The sequence below is a fragment of the Notamacropus eugenii genome, chromosome 2 (assembly GCF_028372415.1).
Source record: "Notamacropus eugenii isolate mMacEug1 chromosome 2, mMacEug1.pri_v2, whole genome shotgun sequence".
NCBI lineage: Eukaryota > Metazoa > Chordata > Mammalia > Diprotodontia > Macropodidae > Notamacropus > Notamacropus eugenii.
In genome coordinates, this window is record NC_092873.1 from 506137772 (window position 1) to 506163273 (window position 25502).

Sequence of the window (25502 nt, forward strand, 5' to 3'; positions counted from 1 at the left end):
GGAGAGGTCTGCGGGGATCACAGGTCTCCAGACACTGCAAGCCAAGGGACACCAGAGGGCCAGCTCACTTCCCAGACCCCAGCATGACCACCCAGATCCCTCCTTTCACTGATGTGGAACGAGGCTCAAGGATTTGAGTCCCCCAATATCACATGGCAAAGACTAGAACTCAGATCCTTGGTCTTTTCCCCACACAATGCTGATATCTCCCTCGGACCTGCTTACCCTCTTTTCCTTCCCCCCCCAAAAAAAGGGTCACAGATAACTTCGTGGCACCTTGGAAGGTCTCCAGTGGAGGGCCCCTGGGATCTTTATAGGGCCCTGAGTTGTTAAAGGCATGAATGACATGCTCATCAAAGCTGTAAATGATACAAAACTGGGAGGGAGGGAGCGCACTGGAAGGATGATGGTCCAAGAACACCCCACCAGGGTTAGGACAAATCTAGTTAGAATTTCCTAAGAAGAAACAGAAAGTCTTCTACCTGGGTTCACCATGCCCAAGACAGGAAGGTGTGTCTAGAGGATACAGCAGCCAAAGAAAACCAAGGTGCCACATCCCCACCAGAGGTGATCACTGCAACACTCTGGCCAGGCTAGGTCTGCAGAACGTGCCCAGTGCTGAACACCACGGGGTGAGGAATGGTATGGATGGACTGGAACATGTCCAGAGCAAGATGCTAGAGCCGATCTCAGGCCCTGTGAGAAGCAGCTGAATCCTGGGAAGACAGGCCACAAGGTAATGGGGCAAGGAGTGAATGCAGAGACAGAGTGAGGCTGGATGTCAGAAGAAAGGCCCTAACAAGAATCGTGGAAGAGCCTGCCTTGGGAAGTGGGTATCTCCATCAAAGACAGGATGACTCCTTGGCAGAGGCTAGGGAGAGGATTCTAGTCCAGTTCTGAGCACTCCTGAGCCCTCTGTGACCAAAATTGGGTCAGGTACTACAATTCAACATTGCTAAACTCCTAATTGCAGCCCAGTGTGGAGTCAACCAGTGGAAGGGTAAAAGGCCCCTTGTTCTCCCCTGAAGCCTGGCCAGCACCCACAGCCTCCCAGACCTGAGTCCCACATGCATCAGGGACAACCTTCCCCTACCTGGGCTAGGCAAGTCACTGGGCTACACCAGGCTGCCTTTACTGCTTGAAGCCAAAACCGAGTCAGTGGGGCTTGGGGTGAGTAAAAGCCAGCCAATGTCCCCCCCCATCCCCGTTCTGCAAGCTTGGGCTGACCCAAGGCTCTACCCAGGTGTAGCTGTCATCACCCCCAAATCAGGCCTCTGGTTTGCATCTGTGTACCTTCTTCCTGGGGCTGCCTGGAGGTGGGAGAGGCAGCTGGGGGAATCTGGTCACCAACCTAACCAGACCACACCCTCCCCAGCCTGTGCTCATTGCCACCCCCAGGGCTGGGACTGCCAAAAAAGGGAGAAAGCCTAGTTGGCCCCTGGGGAGGAGAGGAGAGCCCCAGGCTCTGGGCTAAGGAAACAAGGCACAGGTGTCCAGAAAGCTAGCTGCCCAGGTTGGAGGGGGAGCCGACTTTTATTTCTGGGCAGAAAGGGACACAAAGCAGTTGTGCACCCCTCACATGTGCACACAGTTGTACAGGAAGGAGAGACAGAGGCTGGTGTAGAAGGTGGGGTAGTCCCGCAGGTGGCTGACATGGGCTGAGGCCGAGAAGTCCACAGCCCGCACCAGCACCTGTTGCTCCAGCCGGGCCACCACCATGTGCTCAACGTCACAGGCCCGGATGATCCGGTCGGCCTTGGAGTAGAGGTAGAGCTCGGGCCAGCGTGACGGCTGCTTCATGAGTGCGTCATAGTAGTTGACATGGAAGATGGTAGTGACCGGGGAGAGCAGCAGCCATACAAAGACAGCCGCCAAGGCAAAGGTGAGGAGGAGGAAGATGCGTAGGGCAGGCTGCTTGTTCTCCAGGATGGTGGAGAGGGCCCGCACAGCCCCCACCAAGTTGCTGTTGCCAGGGGCACTGTCAAAGATGGTGCCCACCACCCGGAGGTGGCTGAACTGGCGGTGGGTGCGGATCAGATCAATGACATAGCGGTACAGCATGACCCCGGCATTGCTGAACACATGGAAGAGGAGGGGCTTCTTCTCAATCTCATAGTCAAAGAGTAGTTCCAGCAGCTTCTTGGCAGGGCTGCGCAGGGAAGGGATGCCAAAGGGCTCTGCAAAGAAGGCCATTTGCCAGGGGGCGGTATAGCGGATCACGATGCATCCCTGCGGGGCACAGAGACCCCCCCAAAACACAAAGTCAGCTCTATGGTTCAGCTTCTGCTCACTGCTCCACGGAATCAGCCAAGGGTCGATGGGGAAGGCAGGGACAAAGCATGGGGCCCAAAGACCCCACCTGTCACCCAAGGGAACTCACCAGCCTAGAAGGCCAAAACCACAAGCCTGGAGCTAGAGGCCAGCTCAGACATGACCACCCCAAACTGCTGGGCCTCCATACTGGGCCAGGGGCTAAGGACTCACTCTAACCTACCATGCCATGATGGGCAGAGAGACGCCAGAAAGCTGGAGAGGTAAGTGTTTCCATGATATCAGAAGGCTGGGGAAGCAGCCTTTCACAAGTTCAGGTCAGCAAACACTAGGCACCTACTCTTTGCAGACACAAAGTCAAAAGGAGAAGTGGCTCTGTCCTCCCAGAGCTCACAAGGTTTCAGGCCCCAGCAGCATTCCAGTTTGGGGTGGTCTGGGAGAACAAGGGGAGCTACAGGGGGAGGCATCAGCAGGCCTGGCACATAAGGCCCTCGTGGGCCAGCAGCCTCATGTTCATCACATGCTAGGGAAGCCCAGCCTGTTTATGGGTGCCGAGTCCTTTCTGCCACCAAGCCACAGCTTCTACCCATCCCCACAGAAGGGCCATAAAACCTCCTCCACACACCCCTAGGGCCATACCATCTCCATTTCTAGGGGCTCAAAATCCTCCTCTCCTCAGACCCCCAAGGGAATCCCTTCACCCTCCCAGGCACCCACTACACTCTCCTTTTCAAATGAGGCAGAGAGGAAGAAGAGAAGGTCTCTCCTCTCTCATCCCTGAGCTAGGTCTGAAGCCGGGCTCCCAATGTGCTCCTCTTCTCACCGCTATCACATGGGGGGATTGGGGGTCCTACAGAGCCAGCAGCCCACCAGGACTTCTGGACCTTGAATTAGACAGAACTAAGTGCTGCATGCCCACCTCCGAGGAAGGCTTCAAGGCAGCCTTCCTAGTCCTTGATGTGTCCAATCAACCCATACTTATTAGGCACCTAGTGTGTGCCAGGCCCTGACCTCAAGAAGCGTCCATTCTATCAGGGGATTCACCGTGTACAAGGTAACTTTTTGGGAGGTGGAGGCACTAATGACTTGGGGGTCAGAAATGCCTGCTGTCAGGGGGCTCTGGGCTAGGCCAGGGACTCAGTGGGCTCAGTGCCTTTCAATCATCAATGCCCTACACAGTAAGGGGAAAGCCTCCATGGTGGGGTCATTCAATGGGTCCTGGATCTGACAAGGATTGGCAGGAAAGGGGATGGGGTCAGTCCACCTCTAGCCCGAGGGGTAGAGTGGAGGCATCCAGTCCAGGGCCTGATGAGAAGCTGCTGCAGATAGCCAACCAGTGAATGAGCTTGGGCCCAGCAACAGGATGGATGCAGGGAGGCTGCCAGGAGGGCCAGGCACCAGGAAGGTGGCCTGGAGGCCTCCCCTGGGAACATCCCAGGGTCCCACTGCCAAGCTGAGAGCGAAGGTCCAAGGAGTGCCACAGTGACTGGGGAAAGGGCTCCATGCTCCACCTTTAGGCCTCACCATTTTATTTGTTTCCTGGCAAAAATGCCTTTCAAAAAAATTCCAATCTTGCCTCAGTAGAGCTCAGAGGAAAAAGAGATTTGTTCAGACTCTGCCCAAGACAAATGAGGAACTGGAGAGGAAAGCCTCTGGGACTGGAGGTCAGATATGCTGAAGTCTACCCGGGCCCCGTCACTGATGACCTGGGTGACTAGGAGCAAGCCTCTGCCCTCTCTGGGCCAACTTCCTCCTCTGTTTAAGAGGAAGACCCAGGGGAAAAGCACTGGGCGGGGTCAAGGAGGCAGAGGCTGGGCCAGCCTGGGAAGAGAGAAAACCTCATTACCAACATAAACACAGGCTGCTTCACAAAGCTCCAGCAGGTTGAGGAGAACAAAAATCCTTCCATGTCTGGGTCATATGAGGGCCAAGCAGCTCCTGGTGGGGAGCTCTCCCCTCCGGAGGCAGCCCAGGCCTGGGCAGGAAGCTCCAAACATAAATGCTCTTAGCGACATGAAGTGGTAAAGATCCAGGATAGGGGGACCCTCCAGTGGAGCTGCTGCTCAGAGGCTGCCAGCCTGGGGAACAGGCCAGGCAGGGTCAAGGGCTGGGGCTGGCTATGCTTGGCCACCAGGGCCAGGCGGCATCCTCAGCAGAGGATGATGGAGCTTCTGCCTGTGAACTTGGCTCCAGGTTCCCTGGGGGACCCAGGCCTGTTTCTAAGGAGGAGGTCCAGCTACTCCCCAACACCCTTTGACCTGGCTCTCAAGACCGGCCAACCTTCTGGCTCCAGCCTCGTCTCCTCCCCCCAGCCTCCAGCCAACCCAACTCTTGGTCATTTGCCCAACAAGCCACCACCTTCTCTGTCTCTGGCACAGGCTCAGGTGCTATCCTCTCCTTCCCCCATCCCTAACTGAAATGAGAGATGCCCCCACCTTTCCCTCAGAGCCCGTTATGCCGGCCAGATCGCCTCCCACCATTATACTGACAGCTCTTTGGGAGCAGGGTCTGTTCTTGTCCTCCCCATACGGTGCCAAGCACAGGGCCCTGTGTCCAGCAAGTCCAACATCACTGCTGTCCACACATAGACATGAGCTCCTGCTCCTGCCTTCCCAGCACAGAAAGAAGCTACTAGGCTAGAGCCAAAGGGGCAAAGTGGCGAAGGCCCCTCACTCACCCTGTTGAAGTAGATGGCGCTGTACTTGGCCAGGTTCTTGTCTGTGCAGCCTCCCCAGCCCAGCAGAATCACCACTGGCTGCTGATTCCCTCGCTCCCTTTTCTCTGGCTCTGCAGTTGCTTCTGAAATATAATGAAGGTCAAGCTTCCCCTCAAGAAAAGAGATTAGTGTCAGGGTGTGGCCCTGGTCCCTCCTCCCACCAGCCTTGGGCACTTCATCAATGTGCCCAGGACCTAAAGCTGAGAGGAACCTTCCAAGCCTTCACATCCAACCCAGAACCATAAACTGGAGGTTGGCCAAGCACAATGGGGCCAGGAGGGACAAAGGTCAGCATCCCCTCTGACAGCTCTCAAAAAGGTAAAGAGAAATGCCCAAGGTCACACTATATGTCAGTGTGGGGAAAGGCGCCGAGATCCACCCTTGGTCAGCACTGTCCATTACACCATCCCGCCTATCCCACTCCACCTGGGGAGCCTGTGTCACTGAGGGACAGCTCTTCCTCATATCCCTCCTCCCCAGGGGCTGCACTGAGCCATCCACACATCTTCATCAATCATAGTGACAGTGGGTCAATAAACATTTACTAAATACCTCTCATGTGCCAGGCATTGTGCTAAGCCATGGGGATACAAAGAGGCAAAACTGTCCCTGCCCTCCAGGACCTGTTCCAAGTCGAATGGGGAAGACAACGTGCCTAAGTGCACAAAGGACAAACAATTAACAGAAGGGAGGCACTAGAATTAAGGAGGGCTGGGGAAGGCTTCCAAGAGAAGGTGGACTTTACCTGGGACTTAGAGGGAGCTGAGAGGGAGAGATAAGGAAGAGCATCCCAGATTTGGGGGACAGCCTGAAGAAATACCTGAAGCCAAGAGAGGGAGGATTTTTTTGTGGGACAGTAAGGAGGCCACATCAGGGGGTGACTGACGTCTAAGAAGACCAGAAAGGGAGGATGGAGCCAGGTCATGAAGGAGCATTTTGGATTTAATCCTAGAGGCTATAGGGAGTGCCTGGCATTGACTGAGGAGGGGGCGTGACTTTAGGAACATCACCGTGGAGGCTGAATGCGGGAAGGACTGCCATTCCCTGGGTGAGTTCAGGGGCCCTATGGAAAACAGGCAACACATCATCCACATTCAGGAGGCGTCTGGTGCCTCCCTGCTGGCTTCCCTTGTCCTGCGGCTGTGACAACAGACTCCTGTGAAAGTCTGCCTTCTGAGCATCCCATGCCCCTGATCACATGCCTGACTTTTTTTTAAATTCAATTCAGCAAATATTTATTAAGTTCCTAATATGTGAGTCACTAGTGACATAAAGATGAAAATGAAACAAACCTCCTCCTTCACATTCCACCACAAGGTTACAGAACATGGGTAAACAGGCAGCCCAAAAGGCAGATCGTGATCCTAACTTCAGGGTCACTGAGAAAAGGCCGCGTGTAGGAGGTGATGTTGGAATCATGCTCTGAAAAGAAGCCAGATGGAGAGGAGGAGAGAGGACATACCAGACGGGAGGGGAGGGAAGCGTTTGTTCAGAGGTTTGAGATGAAATGGAGACATCCGACAGGCTACGGGGAACAGCTATAGGTCCGTCTGAAACAAAAGGAGCATGAGGGGCATTTCATGCAGGTGTCCCATGTGGCCCTGGCACTGGTATCATGAGTCCATAGATTCCTCAACTCTCAAGTGAGGGGGGTGGATTAGATGACCTCTCCATCTCTTCTGTCTCTAAATGGAGAGTCCAAAGAGGGTCCTCTAGGAAAATCTTGTGCCTGACTTGTAATCTTCCCTCCCTGCCCATCCCTTGAAGAAGTATGGCAGAAATATGGAAGGCCACACCTGAGACGTGCAAGGCACCTGGGATAGGAGGACTCCGAAAAGAGGTCAGGCCCTTCCTAATGTTCTCCTGATAAGGAAGGAGGGGATTCTTGAGAATAAAGCTTGCTGAAGCCTGGAAGGAGCTGGGAAGCAGTCAATTAGGAAAAGATCCACCTCAACCTAAGGCCATATCCTCCTGTGATATCTCCAGTGCTCCTTTCACCCGGCTCTTTCCAAACGATGCACAGAATCGGGATCTGAAGGGCAGAAGGGAGCCCATAACTGGCAGGAATCCTCACAAGTGGCCATCCAGCCTCTGTTCCCAGACCTCCAAGGAGGGGCAGCTCACCACCTGGGACAGCTCTCATTGTTAGAAAGTTCTTCCTGACAAGCCTCAATTTGTCTTTAGGAATATCACTGTGGTGGCTGAATGGAGGATGGACCACCATTCACTGGGCGAGTTCAGTGGCCATCTGGCCACTGCCCCTGCTTCAGTCCTCTGAGGTCAAGTACAAGGACCCCTTCTCCACAGGACAGTCCAATGGAATGCTCAAGGCCTCCCTTATTCCCTCCTCCAGGCTAACCCTCCCCAACCTTTCCAATAATTTTCACACTGCATAAACTCTGGGCCTTTCCCCCTCCCTGCTAGCCTCCTCTGGCTAGTCTCTCAATGTCCTCATTAAGTTATATTGTCCAGAACTGACCACAATCCTCCAGGTAAAGTCTGATGAGGTCAGAGGACAGAGAGGGGCAGTCACCTCTCTGTTTCACACTGTCTGAGATGAGAGGGAGAGAAGACAAGACCCTGTTCTACAAACCCTTCTGAGAGCATCATTATCAGGGAAAAAGCCCACCCCACATCTCCTTGGAGAAGAGATACAGACACACAGAGACACAGAGACACACAGAGACAGACACACAGACAGACACACAGACACACAGAGACAGACAGACAGCCCAGCTTCCTGGAGAAACCAAAGCAGCTTCCCCTGAGTTAGGAAAGAGTCCCTCCCTTACTGACTTCTGGTGGCTTTCCCAGGGCAGGCAAGGATACTGCACCAGAAGGGACAAAGACAGGATGCCAGTTTCTGGGAACCACGAGTGGTAACCTGTAAGCTTCAAAGCTCTGTTATGAAGAGAGTTCATAGGTGACTCGTTGACCCCTGCATCAGAGGAGGCCAGCACACTTAGAGAAATTTATGGAATCCACAGTCTTGGGGTGAGGGGGCAGCTCTGCCTCCCACACCCCTGAGCCCATCCCTGCCAACACCCGGGCTCCTGGACACATTTTCCTTGGCTGCCTTCTTTCCAAGGTTCCTTCTCGAAGCTTCTGGCCAGCCCACATGCAGAGGCAAAGGGATGTTTGGAGCTCTGCATTCTGAGCGTGTGGTGGTGATGGGCAGGCGCAGGGCTCCCTCCTCAGTACACAAAGTGCCTTACAGCTCAGGATCATGATCACATGATCATGATCAGTCACAGGCCAGCTGTGACTGCGCCCACTGCACAGGTGAGGAAGCAGAGCCTCCCACATGAAGCAAGCACAGTCCTATATCCAGCATTCACCAGAGGGCATAAGAGGCTGGGAATGGCGCCTCAGCTGCCTCCTCCATAAAATGAGAGGCAGACCCCAACAAGAGTCCATGATTCTATGACCTGCCTTGTCTCCAGTCCTTCCTGGAGCAGGGCTCAGCCCTGGCCAGGGATGCCCAGGAATCGTGACCTGGGCTGAACCACATCTGGCCACCACAACTAGAGGCAGGCAAACCAGAGGCTCGCCTTGGGGCCCTGGGCGAATCTCCCATTATGTCCCAGGATGGAGAGTCCCAGTTTGGCACATTCCACTGACCAGCATGACAAAGAGCTGGGTCCACAGCCCCACTAGGAAGAGCACTAGGAGTTATGTCAGAGAATCTTACAGATGTGGGGTGAAAAGGGACCCCAGAGGCCAAGAAGACCAACCCTCTCATCTGAGGCCCAGGGAGAGGAAGAGACATCCAGACATGCAGATGACTTTAACCTAGGTCCTCTGACTCCAGAATCAAACCTCCTTCCTTTGAACCCCTAGTTTACAAGTGAAGAAAAGAGAGGAAGTAGTGAGGGGAAGGGACTTATCCAGGGTCACACATCTGACCAGAGATCTGACCCCAGCCCACCTCCCTGCTCCACATAGCACCCCTTCTCCCTCTCACACCACTCAGGGTGATACAGGATCAGGGCTGAACTCTAGAAAGCCACTCAAACAGTCCCTTCTCCCACCTCCAGGCACACATACACCAAGGTCTGCCCTTCAGCCACACCTATACCACTCATCCCAGGGGTCATCAAGATCAAAGAGGTGGGAACATGATTGGAGATTTTCCAGGAGGTACAAATCAAGGTACTCTGATTACCCTCCAAGTCTGTCCTGACCAAGCTATGGGCAGCAGGGCCATGAGCAGTTGGGGCAGGCGGCTGGCATCAACCTGCCCCTGCCCATGGGCAGCTCCCTGCCTCCATCCTGTGCCCTTCCAAGGGGCTGGACCCCCACAAAGACCAACCCTAGCCACTCCTATCCTTCTAGGGTACAATGTGATCACACAGAGCCCCAAATCCTGGACAACAGAAACTCCCCTGAGCCTCACTGTCCAAATTTGTCAGCCTGGCATTCGAGGCCTTCTCCTGGATGGGCCACCAGATCACAGCACACTCTTGTGCTCAACCCCAAAGCCTCCTCACTGTCTCCCATACATATCACAGCACTTGTCCCAGGGCTTTTATTCATATTCCTTGCTCCCCCTTTCTGAGTCCTGCTCCCTCCTGCCTCTTCCAGGAAGCCTTCTTGGGCAACTCTGGTTCATCCCCATCTCCAGACTCCCAAAGCTCCCTGGCACCTGCCATCCATCCCTCTCTTATAGAGCCACTGGGCTTCTTCAGCTGGGCCCTGTCTCCTTCTATCAGACTAAACTCCAGGAGGGCAAGGCCAAAGTTCTCTCTGGGCCTTCCAGCTGGACATCCCTCCCTGGAACTGTGAAATCAACAATGCCATGGGGGCCACTCAGCTCCCTGGGAGCCGCATGGTACTCTGGAGAGAAAGCGTGTCTTTTAATCCTGCCTTGGACACCTGCTACCAGCTGTGAGCCTCTGGACAATCACATCCCTCTCTGAGCCTACATCTTGCCCTCCACCATTGGAGATGGCATATAGAGGTCCTGGCACTTCATACATCACAGACTCTGTCAACATCTGGGCTGGGCAGCCCCCAGGGGGTGAGCACAAAACTGCAGGCAAAGTCACCTCCAGCCTCCCCATTCCCTGTTGTCCCCAAACCTGCAGGTGGTCATCACTGCAGAAACAACCAGATTTCCTCCAAGAAAGCCTCCTGGGAGCAAGCATCTGAGGCACATGATCTCACATAACACGGCTGAGACCTGAGTACTAGGCCTTTGTGCTGGGGTGCAGGGGCACCCAGACAGGAGGACTGCAGCCCTGCCCATGGCTCTGGGGCCTCCTCAGCATCCCCCACTCTGGGCACACAGGCTGAGATGTCCCTCCTCTGCCCTCTTAGTCTGTGGCTTTAGGCCCAGTCCTGCCTCAGGCATCATCCCCATTGTCTCTTCTTCCATCTGCCCCCAAACAGACTCAGCTCACAACTGGCTCACTGTTACAATCTGATCTCTGGCAAGGGCTGATCTCTGCTCAGGCCCCTGCAATCTGCCTTCCATCCTGGTCACTCTCTCAGAGGCCACGCATGACCTCCAAAATCCCAATTCAAGAGTCATCTTCCATTGCTCAGTCTGTTGGATGTTTCCACAGCAGCTGCCTGGCTGGTTTGGGAGCAAAGTCCCAGCTAAATGACCTCCTATCTGCTGGGTCATTCACATTATTTACTTCTTCACCAACAAGCATTTATTAAGTACCGACTGTGTGCAAGGCCCTGATCTGGGGACTGGGGACACAAGGACCACAGTGACAGTCCCTGCCCTTAAGTAGCTGCTGTTCTGGCCTAAGCCTCAGGGTCTTCATCTATAAAATCGAGGGGGAGGGGAGCTGGACAATCTCCAGGACCCCTCCCTCACCAGCTCTGCCAAACCCTCCCCCTCCTCCAGCCAACCACTCCCTTTTCAATCTGTCCTTGGCCATTTCAGCCACTTCCAAGGCTCCCTCTCTTACCTATAAGCCCAGAGAAGCTGCTATAACTTGAGAATGGATCTGAAAGGTCACAGACTATCTGCTCCCCCCACTGCTGGGGATCAGCAGTCAGCAGGGGCCCAGAAGGCCCTGCTTCAGTACAGTCTGGCCCAAAGCTGGATGCCCTGTGAGACACAGGTGCTATCTCCATCCCTGTTGCCTACTGAAGGGAAGGGATTCACACAGAAAGGTGCATCTGGAAAGGCAACAGCAGCCAGTTGATCTGAAAGAAAGTGCACAACAATGGGATTTCTATTTCTGGGCCAGGGGCAGGGGCACCAAGCAAAGGCAATGGAGAATCCACTTTCCAAGTGTCTCACAAATCAAATCAAAGGGGCTTTAAGGAAAAGGAGGAGAGAAGAAGAAAACTGAGGAGGTAGATACACCAAGACAGACTCCACAGAGAGGAATGATGGGGCAGGAAAAAAGACAAGCAGGAAAGATACCCAGATATTCTTACAAGACCAGATCCCAGAAGGAGCCAGGAGTCACAGGAAGTGGGAGTTATCAGGGACCCAGCAGCCTCAGGTCCCACCCATCCCCTGGTACACATGGGAGCTTGAAGCAATGGAGAGCCCAGCCCCTCAGAGAGCAGATCACTCCACTTGGGAACAGCTCTCCATCCTGCCTCAGTGGGCCTCTCTGCCCCTTCCTTCCATGGCCCCTGGTTCTGCCCCCAAGTCTGAGTGACAGCTGTCTCAGTGGGCCTCTCTGCCCCTTCCTTCCATGGCCCCTGGTTCTGCCCCCAAGTCTGAGTGACAGCTGTCTCAGTGGGCCTCTCTGCCCCTTCCCTCCATGGTCCTGGTTCTGCTCCCAAGTCTGAGTGACAGCTGCCTCAGTGGGCCTCTCTGCCCCTTCCTTCCATGGCCCCTGGTTCTGCCCCCAAGTCTGAGTGACAGCTGTCTCAGTGGGCCTCTCTGCCCCTTCCCTCCATGGTCCTGGTTCTGCTCCCAAGTCTGAGTGACAGCTGCCTCAGTGGGCCTCTCTGCTCCTTCCTTCCATGACCCCTGGTTCTGTCCCCAAATCTGAGTGACAGGCCTTCACATATCCAAAGAGCACTCTGCCATCTCCCCACCCTGTGCCAAGGCATGTTTTCTCCAGGAGCAGCACTCCCAATCCTCATAGGACATGGACTCCAGGCCCTTCTGGTTTCCACTGACTCCTCCCTTCCTCTGAACACTCCAGTTGATCCACAGCCTTCTTAAGGTCCAGCACTGAACATCACCACCCCCATGAGATCTGCCACGGTGGCAGACAGAGAGTCCACCACCTCCTTATTCCTGGACACCTGATATAAGGCCCAAGCTCCTCTGAGCTTTGTGGGCAGCCCCGCCCCCTGCTAACTCAGACCAACTTGTCCAACCAAGCCTCCCCTGTGCTGTCCCTGGGCAGCTGATGTTTGCTTTTTGTTTGTTTGTTTGTTTTGTTTTTATCCAACCTAAGACTGTGCATTTACTCGAATTAGGTTTCCTCTTATTAAATGTAGCCCAACGCTCTGTCTGACCTATCAAGATCCCTGGGTGTGTGGGCTCCCTCGAAAGCTTTATATCAGCTACAGATCTGATAAGTACACAGTTTGGCCTTTAACCAAATCACTGATAAGCAAGTAAAAAAGCCCAGATCCCTGGCAGACCTCTGCAAAGCTGACATGAACCATTAACAGCAACTCTGGGAGTTCAGCAACACAACCAGTTTGGAATCCATCCAACTGTGTTCTATCTTTCCCAAGAGAACAGGTCCTGGATACTTTATCAAACATTCTGCTAAACTCCAGGTAAATGATTAGCGCTAGCATTTCCTTGATCTACCAGGGTAGTCGGGAGCCTCTCCCAGCTACTGTAGTTGCTGTCACGTCTTTAGTTGGTCCACAACTCTCCCAGGAATCAAAGCCAAGCTCACTGTCTCACAGCCACAAAGACCACTCTCCTACCTTTTTTTGAACACTAGGAGGTCTGTCCTTCCCTCTCCCCACCCTACATTAACGTGAATGATGGTGGCTCAGCAGTTAGAGCCCCTGGTCTGAGGGATGTCGTTCCCCTGGACTCACACAGGCAGCTCAGAGCTCCCTATCTCCATACTTATCTTGTGTACCAACTCCCTCTACATCATTTTTGTTCTTTCTTTCCCAATCCAAGTCATTCATTCTCCTTCATGGAGAAAACAGAAGCAAACTAGCAATGGAGCAGCTCGACCTTCCTTCTGGTGAGCTGCCAACTGGTCCACCCCAGAGAAGGTTCCTACGGGTTCTCCTGCCCGTCCTAACTCCCTCCATAAATCCAGTGTGTTGTCAGATCTTCACAATGCAGGTCTACCTTCCCATCCTTCCCCAACATCATCACCTCCTCTCCTTTCACCCCGGCCATTTCTCTGACATAGATCCTCATTGTCTTTTGCCCAGACTACTGCCATAGACTTTGGGCTTGTTAACTTCCTTTTTTCCCACTCCATCCCATTTGTTACACGACTGCCAAAGAGATTTTCTTAAAAGTCCAAGTCTGACCAAGGAACTCCTCTGGCTCCCTATTATCACCAAGGTCAAAAATAAAACCTTTGCACCCAACTTTTCCAGCTTATTATACCCTTTCCATACTCTTTGGCACAGTCAAACTAGCCTTCCCATTGCTCTCCATCCAAAATATTTCATTTCCCATATCCACACTTTCACCCAAGCTGTCTCCCATGCCTGGAATGCCTTCCCTCTTCATTCCTGCCTCTCAGACTTCCTAATTTCCTGCCTGGCTAAACTTAAGTGCCCCCTTCTGTGTAAAGCTCTTTCCACCCCCAGGCGCTTGTAACTACATTTGAAAAGGTAAAGGCTGGATCTAGACTGTGAAGGGCAGTAGAGGGATCAGTAAACTGAGGTAGGTTTAAAAGGGAACAAACAGTTATTAAGCTTCTATGTGTACTAGGCAATGTGCTAAGAGCTTCACCATTATTATCTCATTTAGTCCTCACAGCAACCCTTGGCATGGGTACTATTATCCCCATTTTACAGATGAGGGAGATCCTCTGCTACAATTATTAGAGAAGAGGAAAAAGGTGAAATGGACAAGCAGCTTGCCCTGGTCACCCAGCTAATTAGGGGTCCAAGACAGGCTCTGAACCCAAGGGTGACCCAAGGTGTCTCCCAGCAGTGGTCAGACTAGCAAAAAGAGGATGGCCACACAGGTCACTGAAGAAGGGGACGGTCAATGTCAAAACCTGCCAAGAGCTTGAGGGGGAGCCAGGGTGTGGCCACAAGGAAGTCCCAGGTGATGATAGAGATCAAGGCCTGGAAGCCCACTGTAAAGGCTTGAGAAATAAGGGGGGAGAAGGAAGTGGATATCAACATTCTTTTTCTCAGAATTCATCTGTGAACTGGAGGATAGAGACTCACAGGGTACTCTCTCTGCCCCCACCCCAAAGATATCACTGGCTTGGCCTTTGGTCAGCCTGTTCCCTGTGCCCAAAACATCCACTCTCCCTGTGTTTACCTTCCATATTTACCCAGTGGCTCTCTAGCCTCCCCTTTAGCTTTTAAAACTCTTCACAGCCTGCATCCACCCTATCTTTCCAGCCTCACTGGACTTTACTCCCTCCACCCCCACCCTTCCACATCAGAGATCAGGCCAAACTGGCCCTGCCTTGGTTTCTTGAACTTGGCACTCCATCTCCAGTCTCCATGCTCCCTATGTTTGGAACGCCTTCCATTCTCACTTTCCACACCAACATCATCCCCCTTTGATAAAAAATTCTTTCCTGATCCACGCTCCCAAGCCACACACCTATTTGACTATTCTATTTGCTACATATGGATTTTGTTGATTATGTATCCATGTCCTAGTTGCCGTTCCCTTAAAATCTCAGCTCCTGGCAGGCAGAATTGCTTCAAGGTTGTTTCAATCTTTATCCTGGTGCCTCTAGTTGTCTAGTACATAAGTAGGTGCTTCACCCCTGCTCGATGACTGAGTAATCTGTGGAATGAAGGGGGGTGGTAGATTCGAAACCAGGTCTTCTCTCCCCCTCAAAAAAAAATTTTAACTTTAACATTTGAAAGTCAATTACTCTGCATTGAAGTCCCCTCACTTAAGGAACTGGAAATCCCACTAAATTCACCCACAATCACCCAATCAGAGGTCAGAGACAGATCACAACTTGTCCACTCTGCAGATGACCCAAAGTTGGGAGGGAGAGCTGACATCCTGGATGATAAAGTCAAGACCGAAAAGAGCTTAGTAGACTAGAGTGACGTTCTGACTTTATTAAGAGATTGAATAAGAGTAAATGTCAAATCAAATGCTTGGGTTCCAAAATGAATAAATATATAAAAGCACGCCGGGAAAGGCCCACATCTCCTGAGTCGGACATCTGGGAACTCGATGCCTGCTCAGGTCTCTTCCCACTGGGAGATCTGGTGATTGGTATTAGTCTCCCTCCTTCATCCCTCCATCTCAGCAAGCCTCCCTCAGAGACTGGGAGTCCTTGCGATACTCAGGTCTGACATTCTGTCATGCCCTCAGACCTCACTGAGCCAGCACCAGTAAAGTAACTAGGCTGACCAAGAGGACATCAGGGGCCCATGAAGCTGTGCTCCTCACCAGTCTTGAGTCAAAGTCAGGCAGTCAGGAGACTAAGACCACGTCTTGACCCTCTGGTGTGGTGGACAGAGCCACTGGACTGGACAGCAGAGGCCCTGGGGAGGAATCCCACCTGTCCCTCACTGCCTGTGTGACTCTGGACAAGTCCCTCGCCCTCTCTGGGCTTGATTCCTCATCCGTGGAATTACGAGGGAGAAGACTGGATGACCTCTGGGGACCCTTTCAGCTTTAACTGCCGGAGATCTCAGGGAGCCTGTCAGACATGAAGCTAGAGCTCGGTCTTATTTCTGAGCTCTCCTGTTTCAAGGCATTGTGTCATGATGGAAGCGGCTGTTCCAGCCCTCCCCCGTGGGGCTCCAAGGCTGACCAGGAACCTGTCAGGCAGGTATCCCGGCCACCAGGCAGGAAGAGAAAGGGGAGATGGGGGGGTGGGGCTCAGCAAAGCACCGAGGGGGCAAGAGATGCAAGGAGACCTTGAACAGGCCACCCTAGGTAGGAGGGGACCCCAGGGGGGTTTGGGTGAATGGGGGAGCCCCTACAAAGCGAACTATGGGTGTGCATGGAGAGCCCCAGCGCGGGACCCAGGGTGTGTGGGTGGAGCCCCTGCACAGCAGGGGGGTGTCTTGGGGCACATGCCCAAGAGTGTATGGGGAGCCCCTGCACGGGACTCACGGTGTGTGGGGAGATCCCGGCGGGGTGGGGGAAGGACAGGAGCCACAGGGGGCACAGGGGGGAACATCTACACAGGGACCCGTGGGTGTACGAGGGAGGCTCGTGGAGGTATGGGGGAGCCCCTGAAGAAAGCCCCGCCCCCACCCCGCCCCCCAGCCCCAGCCCCGTACCCTGACAGCGCGAGGCCGGCTCCGGGATCTGAATGGTCACGTCCAAGTCGTCGGAGCCCATTGCGGGTGGCGGGGCCCTGCCCGGATTCCCTCCCGGGAACCCTCCCTCCCGGGCCGGAGTCCCCAGTACCCGGGACTGGGTCGGGGCTCCCCGCACACTGGGACCCTCCCTTTCCGGTTCTTCGCACCGCCTCTCGCATGAGGAACCGGAAGTCCCGCCCTGACACAGAATTACCCAATCATAGGCCAGAATCGCACTGTGACCTGCCCGGGCTTCCTAGCAACGGCGCCGCCCCGCCCCCGCTCTGGGACGGCGCGTCCGCTGCCATAGCAACTGGGGCCGCCCGCCCCTGCCTGACGTCACGATGTCCCGCCCCAGAGGCCCAGAGCGCGTCTCCATTGGCTGCTGCCGGGCAGCGAGACTACTGATTGGTGGCGCGGAGTGCTCGTCGGAAGGCTTCCCTTCGGGAGGGAGAGGTGAGCGGGTCTGGGGGCTCCCCGGGATTGTGAGGGGCTGCGGGGGCGGGAGGGAGGCAGGAAGCCAGCCAGTCCCGGGACCTCCCCGCCGGCTCCAGCCGCTTGGAGACCGGGAAACTTGGTCCAGCCCCCTCCTCCAGCGGTGAGAGCCGCGACTCCAGCTGCAAAAGGATTTAAGTAAGACTGAGAAGTCAGGCGGACAATAAGCATTGACTAAGCGCCTGCTGTATGCCGGACTCGATGCTGAGCACTGGGGACGCAAGAAGGGGCAAAAAAGTGAAATCCCTGCCCTTAGGGAGCTCCCAGTCTGATGGGGGAGACACCTGTGTATGGGACAAACTGGAAATAATCAATGGAGAGAAGACAGAATCAAGAGGGAACAGGAAAGGCTCCCTGTAAAGGGGGCGATTTTAGCCAACAGAGATGAGGAGCGAGAGCCCTCCAGGCGGGGGGCACAGCCAGTGGCCATGCCTGGAGGCAGGAGGTGGAGTGTCATATAGCACCCCCCATCTTTACAGTCTCCTTACACCTTGCAACCCCCGCCCCCACTCCAGTTTTACTTGTCTACTTGCTATTCCAGGAACAAAATACTCCTTATCTCCCCTGAAGACTTTCTCTGGCTCTCCTCCAAGCCTGAAAGACTCTCCCTCCTCTTCCCTGCCTCCTAGCTTCTCTCAAGTCCCAGCGAAAACCCCACCTGTTTACCAGAACCCTTTCCCAGTCTCCCTTCATACCAGTTCCTTCCCTCTGTCCTGGCCATAGCTTGTCTGTACATATTTGTTTGCTTACTGTCTCCCCCAGTGGATGGTGAACTTCTTGAGGGCAGGGACTGGCTTTAGCCTTTCTTTTAGCACAATGTCTGGCACACAGTAGGTGCTTAATCAATGTTTATTAACTGACTGACTCCTGTGAGGCAAAGCAAGAAAGCCAACTTGCCTGGGCTAAAGCAGGCTCAAAAGGGAGTAATGAACAATGAGGTAGCTGGGAGTCAGGCCACCAAAGGCTTTGAGTGCCAGCTGAGGAGTTTGTATCTGAGCCAACTTGAGGCAGTTAAGAACCACTTGGAGTTTACTGAGCAATGGAGTGACCTGGGCCAGACCTGTGTTTTAGGAATACTAATTTGGCAGCTGAGTTGAGGAGAATGGATTAGACTGGAGACAGTGAATATCCCTTAATAAAGGCTTTTTTAAATTATCTCACTTATTCATTCTGTGCTCCCTCATAGCCATTTAAAGGTTTCAGGGGGTTTATAGACTAACCCACACTTAATTTTGTTCAATCTCCACCAGCTTCTTCCCCCAAAAAACCCCAAGAAGGATGTAACTCTTGACTCCAAACTCAGCAATTTCTACTTCCTAGTGAAGCAGGAGATGACCTGGGGGAGGCAGTGCCAAAGGACTATTGCCCCCTGGACCCCTATTTCCCCTCAGACCCTTGTAGAGAAAGCCAGGATGCTGAAGCCAAGGGCCCAAGGGAGTAGCTATGCTTCTAGCTCATTGCCCAAAGCCAGCCTCCTGTGGAGATGCAGCCTGGCCTGGCAAGTGCTCCTGCTGGGGCCTGAGGACCTGGAAAGGAAAGCTCTTGTCACCAAAGTCCTTGGCCTTGTCAAGTGGTTCAGTATGAGAAACCACTATCATTTTATCAGTGGAGATGACATTAAGGAGAGGCTTTTGCTTGGCCACTGCACCCCAAGGACCAAGGGACCTGTCCATCTGACATGCAACTGAAAGCTTCTCTAGCAGTTGTCTCCCCAACTGGACTAGGAGCTCCTGGGGAGCAAGGACCATCTTTTCTATTTGGATCTTCAGCTCTTAGTACACAGTAAGTGCCTAATCTCCTAGGCCCAATCCCAGAGGCATCTAGATTCCACTGGGAGGCTGAGTCTCAGGATATTCATGGCTTGGCATCTCCAGACCCTCCTGTTTAGTCTCATCTCTCCAGTCGTAGTCTTCCACTTGCCATCTCCATCACAGCTGGCCACCTGGGCTTCTCCAAGCTTTTCTAAATCTTTCCCTTTCCAGGACATTCCTGGTCAGATTCCCTGCCCAGACACTATCCTGGGCTAGACATGGAACACTGTTTTTTGGCCTTCAAGTGTCATGGGAAATGAAGCCCTGGGAAATGTCCTTGGCTCTGCCACTGTACAGAGAGCACCAGGACTGTATCCTGTTGACCTTCCCAGTATAATACGTAGCACGTGGAGAGAGCATTGAAGAAAGATCATGGACATGACTTATCTGTACTTGAGCAAAGCTTTTGATGAAGTATCTCAGACTTGTGGAGAAAGGAGAGAGGGTCCCACTCTACTCTGCCCTCCTCAGGACTCATCTGCAGCACTGGTTCAGTTCTGGGCTGCAAAGCTTACGAAGGGTCTTGTTAAAACTGGAGCATGTACAGAGGAGGGCAGCTGTGATGACCAAAGGTTTGGGGCCCTGTGTTATGTGGGCGTCAGTTGAAGGTCCTGGACAAGTTAGGCCTGAAGAAACTGGATCCAAGTCATGTGGAACAGAGATGAGCCTCCTTGTCTTTGACTTCAAGGTCAAATCCAGGAGGAGTTGTACAAAGTCTATTCTGATTTCATAAGAATCCCTGCAGTTGTGTGGTAAGGGGAGACCACAGGGGCTTTCACTTGGGTGAAGTGAATGCTCTAGGGAAGGGTGCCAGGTTTGGGGAGTGGTGGGATCCCTCAAGGAACTTGCATTGTTCCCCAGTGCCCAAGGCAGGACCTGGCACAGGGTAGGCCCTTAATAAACGTTTGTTGCAGTAACAGTTCCTTTCTGTTGTGACAGAGTAAATAGTCACGATGATGCTCAGAGCCCCCACCCACTGAAGCTCCCCCTTTTTAGACCAGTCAGGAGTTGCCACATTGCCCTTCATCATAATAAACACAAAACCAGTTTAGATAAAAGTGTCGTGATATCAAGAATATACATCCACAGTAAACACCCCTAGTCCTGTGGCCTAGGAAGAATCTTGTTGTCTCCTCACAGCCCTCCACAGAAAGAAGGCCAGAAGGCCAACCTTCGCCCAGCCCTCCCCTGGTCAGTCTAGGGAAGCTGTACATGTTAAGGTTGATGAGCTGGCCCAAAGATGACAAGAAGCGATCAGACTCGCCGCCTCACAGAGGAGGGGTCAAGAATCAGCAGCTGCTGTCTTCACCCCCTCAGGGTCTAGGGGCAAAGCTTCTGTGACCAAGTCTGCATCTCACATGCAGAGGTGAACCATGAAGGCCCCCGAACCTGATGGACATGAAGCCCTGCAGCTCAGAGAATCCCCTGCAGCAGCAGCAGCTACCTCCCCTCAAGTACTTCCATTTTTTTCCAGCAGTCTTTCTGGAACCACCTACCTCCAAAACGTCCCCACACTTATACTTCCTGAGATGAAGCAGAGACTCAGGTCCCAAAATCTTATAGGATCGTGGATTGCTGGACCTCCAAAGAGGCAACTTACGGTTGAATTAGTCATCTAATTAGCAAGCATTTATTAAGGACTGACTGTCCTAAGTGCTGGAGATGCAAAGAAATCAATGAAGGAAAAAGTCAGTCAAGAATTTATTAGTCTTGTAAGCACTCTGTTAAGGAACGGAGATACAAGAAGTGAATGAATGAAAAGACATTGAATAAGTGCTTACTGCACCGAGCACTGAGATTCAAATAGAGAAGCAAGACAAGGCCTGCTTTCAAGGAGATTCTGTTCTAAAGGCAAAACAAAACGGAAGATTTCAGCTTTACACAAGTCAGAGGGGAAAGTTCTCATGGTCCTTGGGGTGCAGTAGCAGCAAAGTAAATGGTCTTGCCACTTCTGTAGTATCACTTGCCCTGATAAAATCCTATCTGCTTCTGGTGTTGAACCATTTGACAATGGCAAGGACTTTGGTGGTGGGACCTTTCTTTCAAGTCTGTAACTGTGGCTACAGCACCCACAGAAGTGTTGGCCAGGCTACAACTTCACCAGGCTTGCTTCCTGGAATGTTGCCTGTGAGGGCTGGGTTGGCTACAGGAACAGTGGTCTGGGGTGGGGGGATAGGGGAGAATGGAAAAATGGTGCTACTCCTAAGACTCTTGGGTTTAGCTGCCCACCCATGGAAAGCTGATGTTGATGGTGATAAGTAAGGGAAGTCCCTTCTCCACAGTGATCACTCCCCTCAGTGATGGCAGTGGGACTCAGGCTGGAAGCGTGGCTGTTCATCTGGACACACTCTTATTCCTCAAAATTTAGGATTCAGGGTCCTTGGTAACTAACTCCATCAAGATCTGAGGAGTGGGGGTGTTGGTTGAGGTAGTAATTTGGCCTTCCCAGCATATGCCCCCTCTCCCTGTTCTCAAGAAGCTCCCATTCCAATCAGATGGATGGATGGATGGATGGATGGATGGATGGATGGATGGATGGATGGGTGGATGGATGGATGGATGAAATGTAAAGGCAATGATTCCCACCCACCTTGTTATTATCATAGAATCAGAGATGTCTATGAGACTGGATGCAGTGGAGAAGGAGAGAGACTAGAAGAAGGAAGATCAAATAGGAGGCCAGTGTGGGTGAGAGATGATATGATACTGAACTAGGGTGTTAGTTATGTGAATGGAGAGAAGAGGGCTCCTATTAGAGATTTGGATTGGGCATGTGGGGTGAGTTGGACGTAAGGTTGCCAAACTGCTTGACTGGGAGGATAGTGTTGATCTGGACAGAAAAAGGAAAATTAAGAAAAGAAAAAGACTTGGATTTTATTTTTAGACATATTGAGTTTGAGACATCTACAGAACATCCTGTTAAAAATATTCAATAGGCGTTTGGTAAAGTGGAACATAAGGAGGAGGTCCCTCTGACTTGTGAGAGGAGAAGCCAGGGCTAGAATGGTAAATCTGGGAGTCCTGTTTGGAGATCACTGAATTCATGGCAGCTGGTGAGATTATTCTGAGGGAGAAGAGAAGGCCAGGACAGACCCTTGGGGGAGGGCAGGGCTGCCTGCAGCTAAGGGCTGTAGGGACAATGGCCCAGCAGAGAAGACTGAGGAGCAGCCTGACAGGGAGGAGATAACCAAGAGAGCAGTCTCAGTTTTCTCTTCTTCTGGATCTATGAGCTTGGGACTACAGAACAAAATGGAGTCCTTCTTTCCCCAGGGAGGACTCAGCTAAGGTTAGATGGCCAAAAATACACCAGTTTTGACAGATTTTCATTTCATGGGCTTGACTTTTTTCAAACCAGCTTCTTTCCAGTGAGCTGATGGCAGCCACTCTCAATGAGGCCTTTGCTCTGGTTTCCTTCCCTCCAAGTTCTTCCAATGGAGCCACTGAAGCAGGTTTTACTGCACATTCCATGTTGTGATCAGTTGTCTATAAATTAAATCCTGCTTTCCAGAAGCCATTTCCCATTACTGCTAATTTGTTTGTTTCTCATTTCCTCTGATCATTAGGATCTCTGGTTGGGAGCATCAAATTGGAAATAATTTCTTTGACATTTCAAAAAAAATGCTCCTGCCTTATTGAATGCCATTTGGCTGGGACAAAAGAGCGTTTGTGTTTACAGAGGAGTCATTAGCTCTAGTCACAATGTCACTGACCATGCATGGTGCCAATTTTGTCCTTGACGCCCAGTGATAACGGTGTTACCGACAGCAGGGTTATTGCCTTCTCTCTGTCATAAAACACCTTCCAGACCTTGCACCAGCCATCCCCGGTGTGCATTTTGCTGCTATCCCTGCACCTGATGTAGAACCCAGACTTTGCAGCAAACCTATCTAGACAAGAGTCTCTGGATTTCTTCTTATCATATTTGAGATCACACAAAGTACAAGGAACCCGATGCTAGGAATTCTGTTCCAGGCTACAGAAATGGGCAGTGACAATGTACAAAGTATTGTTAGAGTCTCCCTCACCTTATAAAAGGATAACTGTGGAGGTGGAAGAACCCTTGCTTCTTTGGAAAGTGGGAAACCAGCTGGACGAAGATGAGTAGAGATGCTGCGGTGCAGGGGGTGAGAGGTTCCATCACCAACAGGTACTTGAGCACTTTATGGAAGACCCAGTACCAGTGCTGAGGACATCAATTAACAATGGTGGGTACCTGCTTCCATCGGGAAACATACTCTAATAGAAGCTGTACAATGACTATGGGTTAAGAAGAAAAGTCTAGCAGAAGGGCCTGAAGGATCAGGTCACTTCCACCTGGAAGAACATTTGGGATGGGCCCAAGAAGGAAAAAGACTTCACAGAATCCCAGGACCTCAGGGCCCTCAGAGACGGCTAGTCTAACCCATATGTGAACATAAATCTTGGCTAGCACATGTCCAACAAGTGCCCTTTGTTGGATGGCCTCCAAGAAGGGGTGTGCCCACTGCCTCACCATGGCAACAGGAAAGGTGGAGGCTGATGTGGAAAGGTCCATTCCAGCCCTGAAAGTTGGTGGGTGGAGATCTGGGACTAGCAAGTGGGCCAGAATCCAGGAGGATCTTAGAACATATGAAGGAGAGTAGTGTTAGGTGAGGCAAGAGAGATAGGTTGGAGCCAAATGGAAGAGGGTATTGAATTAGGCTGAGTACTTTGTATTTTCTTTGGAGGATGGGGAGCCACTGAAAGTTTTTTAATAGGGTTATGACTTGGTCAGGCTTGTGTCTTAGGAAAATTGTTTTGGCAGCTTTGGAAAGAGGTTACTTAGTGCTCTGCAAAGAGGCTGACTTCACAAGCATTTGTGTCAACAAGCATTTATTAACTATGTTCTAAGTGTGGCAGGTGCGAAGTAATTTATTATAAATGATAATAACAGCTAACATTTATATAGCACATTACATTTTGCAAAGCACGCTTTTTATTTTAACCTCATATCAACCCTGGAAGGAAGATTCTCTTATTAGCCCCATTTTTCAGATAAGGAAATTGAGTCAGACAGAAGTTAACAGACTTTCCAAGGATCACACAGCTAGTAACTGTCAGAGGCCTGATTTGAACTCTCTCTTTGGATTCTAGGTGCAGCACGATATACACTGCACCACCTAATTGCTCTTAATAAAGGCAAAAACAGTCTCTAAACTCAAGGAACTCACCTTCTCCTGGGGAGACTATATACAAATAACTATGCATATATAGATAGTGTTAATGGGAGGTAATCTCTGAGGGAAAGCGCTAACAGTGAGAGGGAACAAGAAAGGTCTCTTGAACAAGATAAGATTAGAACCTAGTCTTGAAGGAAAAAGCTAAGAGGCAAAGATTACGAGGGAGAGCATTCTGGGCATAAGGGACTTCCAATGCAAAGGCATGGAGTTAGGAGACGCATTGTCTTGTATAAGGAACATCAAGGAGACCAGCATCCCTGGATAGCAGAGTATGTGGTTGGCAGCAAGCTATAAGACTGAAAAAGTTAGAAGAAATCCCTGAAACCTAGTAGACCAAACAGAAATCGCGGATTCAATGAGACACCTAGAAATATTAGAACAAAGCAAAATGATTGAAAAAAGAGAATAAAACATAAGATGTGTTACCAAAAAACAACTGGCCTAGTAAACAGACCAAAGAGAGAGAATTTAAAAATCACTGGACTCCCTGAAAATCACGATTTAAAAAACCTGGACATTATAGTTTAAGAAATTAGAAATGTAAACTGCCTCGGTCTATTAGAACCAGGTAATAATGTCAAGATAACTTACCAATCCCCCTTCCAAAAGGAAAAGTCCCAAGAATGTCATAACCAAAATCCAAAACTCCCATTTAAAGGAAAAAATACTTCAAGCATCCAAAAAGGAAGCAGTTCAAGTATCAAGGAAGGAATCATAGTCAGAATTACATAAGACTTGACAGCTGCTATTTTTTGAATGAGAGATCCTGGAATACAGTCTTCCAGAGGAATGAAGTATTTTCAAGCATTTCTGATGAAAAGATCAGAGCTGAGTAGGAACTTTGAAATACAAACCTGAGTCAAAAGAAATCTAGAAAAGTGCCCCGCCCCAACCCCTGCAAAATAGCACAGCAGAGTTTCCTGCAGCTGAAACCTAAATTGAAAGAATGGTTTGTTAACCTGTGTAAGACCTAGAAAACGCAAATAGAGGGGAAAAGCTGCTATGCCTCCCAGCAAGTCTGAGAACACTAGAGTTATTGCCCTCTCTGTTCCTATTCAGTCATTACCACCTGTAATAAATAGCTACTAATGAAACAGTGTCAGCAAAGCTGTGACTCAAAGAGGCCTCCGCATCTAAAATGTGGAGCTGAACTCCATAGTCAGCTCTAAAGCTAGAATCCTGCGGCACCAGAAGACATTAAAAGCCTTAGGGCACACAAGGCCTAGGCCAGGGTGGCAGCTGTGGAAATGGAAAGGAAAGATCCGTTTGTACATTCATTTGCCTCCTTTTGTATCCCCAGTGCTTGGCACTTAATTGTAGGCACTTAATAAGTGTGTATTGACTGACTGACTTATCCACATGACCTCCCCCTCCCCCCCCAACAAGTTAACTCAAGTTCACTCAAAAAAAAAAACAAAAAACACATAGCTCCTTTTACTAGCTGGCCAGAACATATTTAGGTCATAGCAAAGTCATTTAATGAAATAGCTAGATAAGAAATCCAATTTGATTGAATCTTAAAGGTATTCATTGGATAGAGACAGAGAAGTTTAGAAGACAGGTAAGGTTTGGGAGAAAGAATTGTAGACATGTTGAGTTTGAGATGTCTGTAGGATATCCAGGTGGAAA

General features: G+C 51.3%; 1 protein-coding gene across 5 annotated transcripts; it reads right to left on the reverse strand.

Annotated features, from left to right (window-relative positions):
- Window positions 1-1492: 1492 nt before the first annotated feature.
- On the reverse strand, window positions 1493-16542 carry TMEM53 (transmembrane protein 53). 5 transcript variants are annotated; one of them, XM_072649202.1, is made up of 4 exons: window positions 16349-16542; window positions 6450-6537; window positions 4949-5070; window positions 1493-2229 (listed from the first exon to the last, which is right to left on the reverse strand). In XM_072649202.1, the coding sequence occupies exons 2-4, from the start codon at window positions 6502-6504 to the stop codon at window positions 1576-1578; spliced, it is 831 nt and encodes a 276-aa protein (XP_072505303.1). In that variant the 5' UTR covers window positions 6505-6537; window positions 16349-16542; the 3' UTR covers window positions 1493-1575. The 5 variants fall into 5 exon arrangements, with proteins under 5 accessions (XP_072505303.1, XP_072505304.1, XP_072505305.1 ...); XM_072649203.1 differs by lacking the exon at window positions 6450-6537 and adding an exon at window positions 5540-5642 and having other exon boundaries at window positions 16349-16508; XM_072649204.1 differs by lacking the exon at window positions 6450-6537 and adding an exon at window positions 14694-14882 and having other exon boundaries at window positions 16349-16412.
- Between the last annotated feature and the right edge of the window lie 8960 nt (window positions 16543-25502).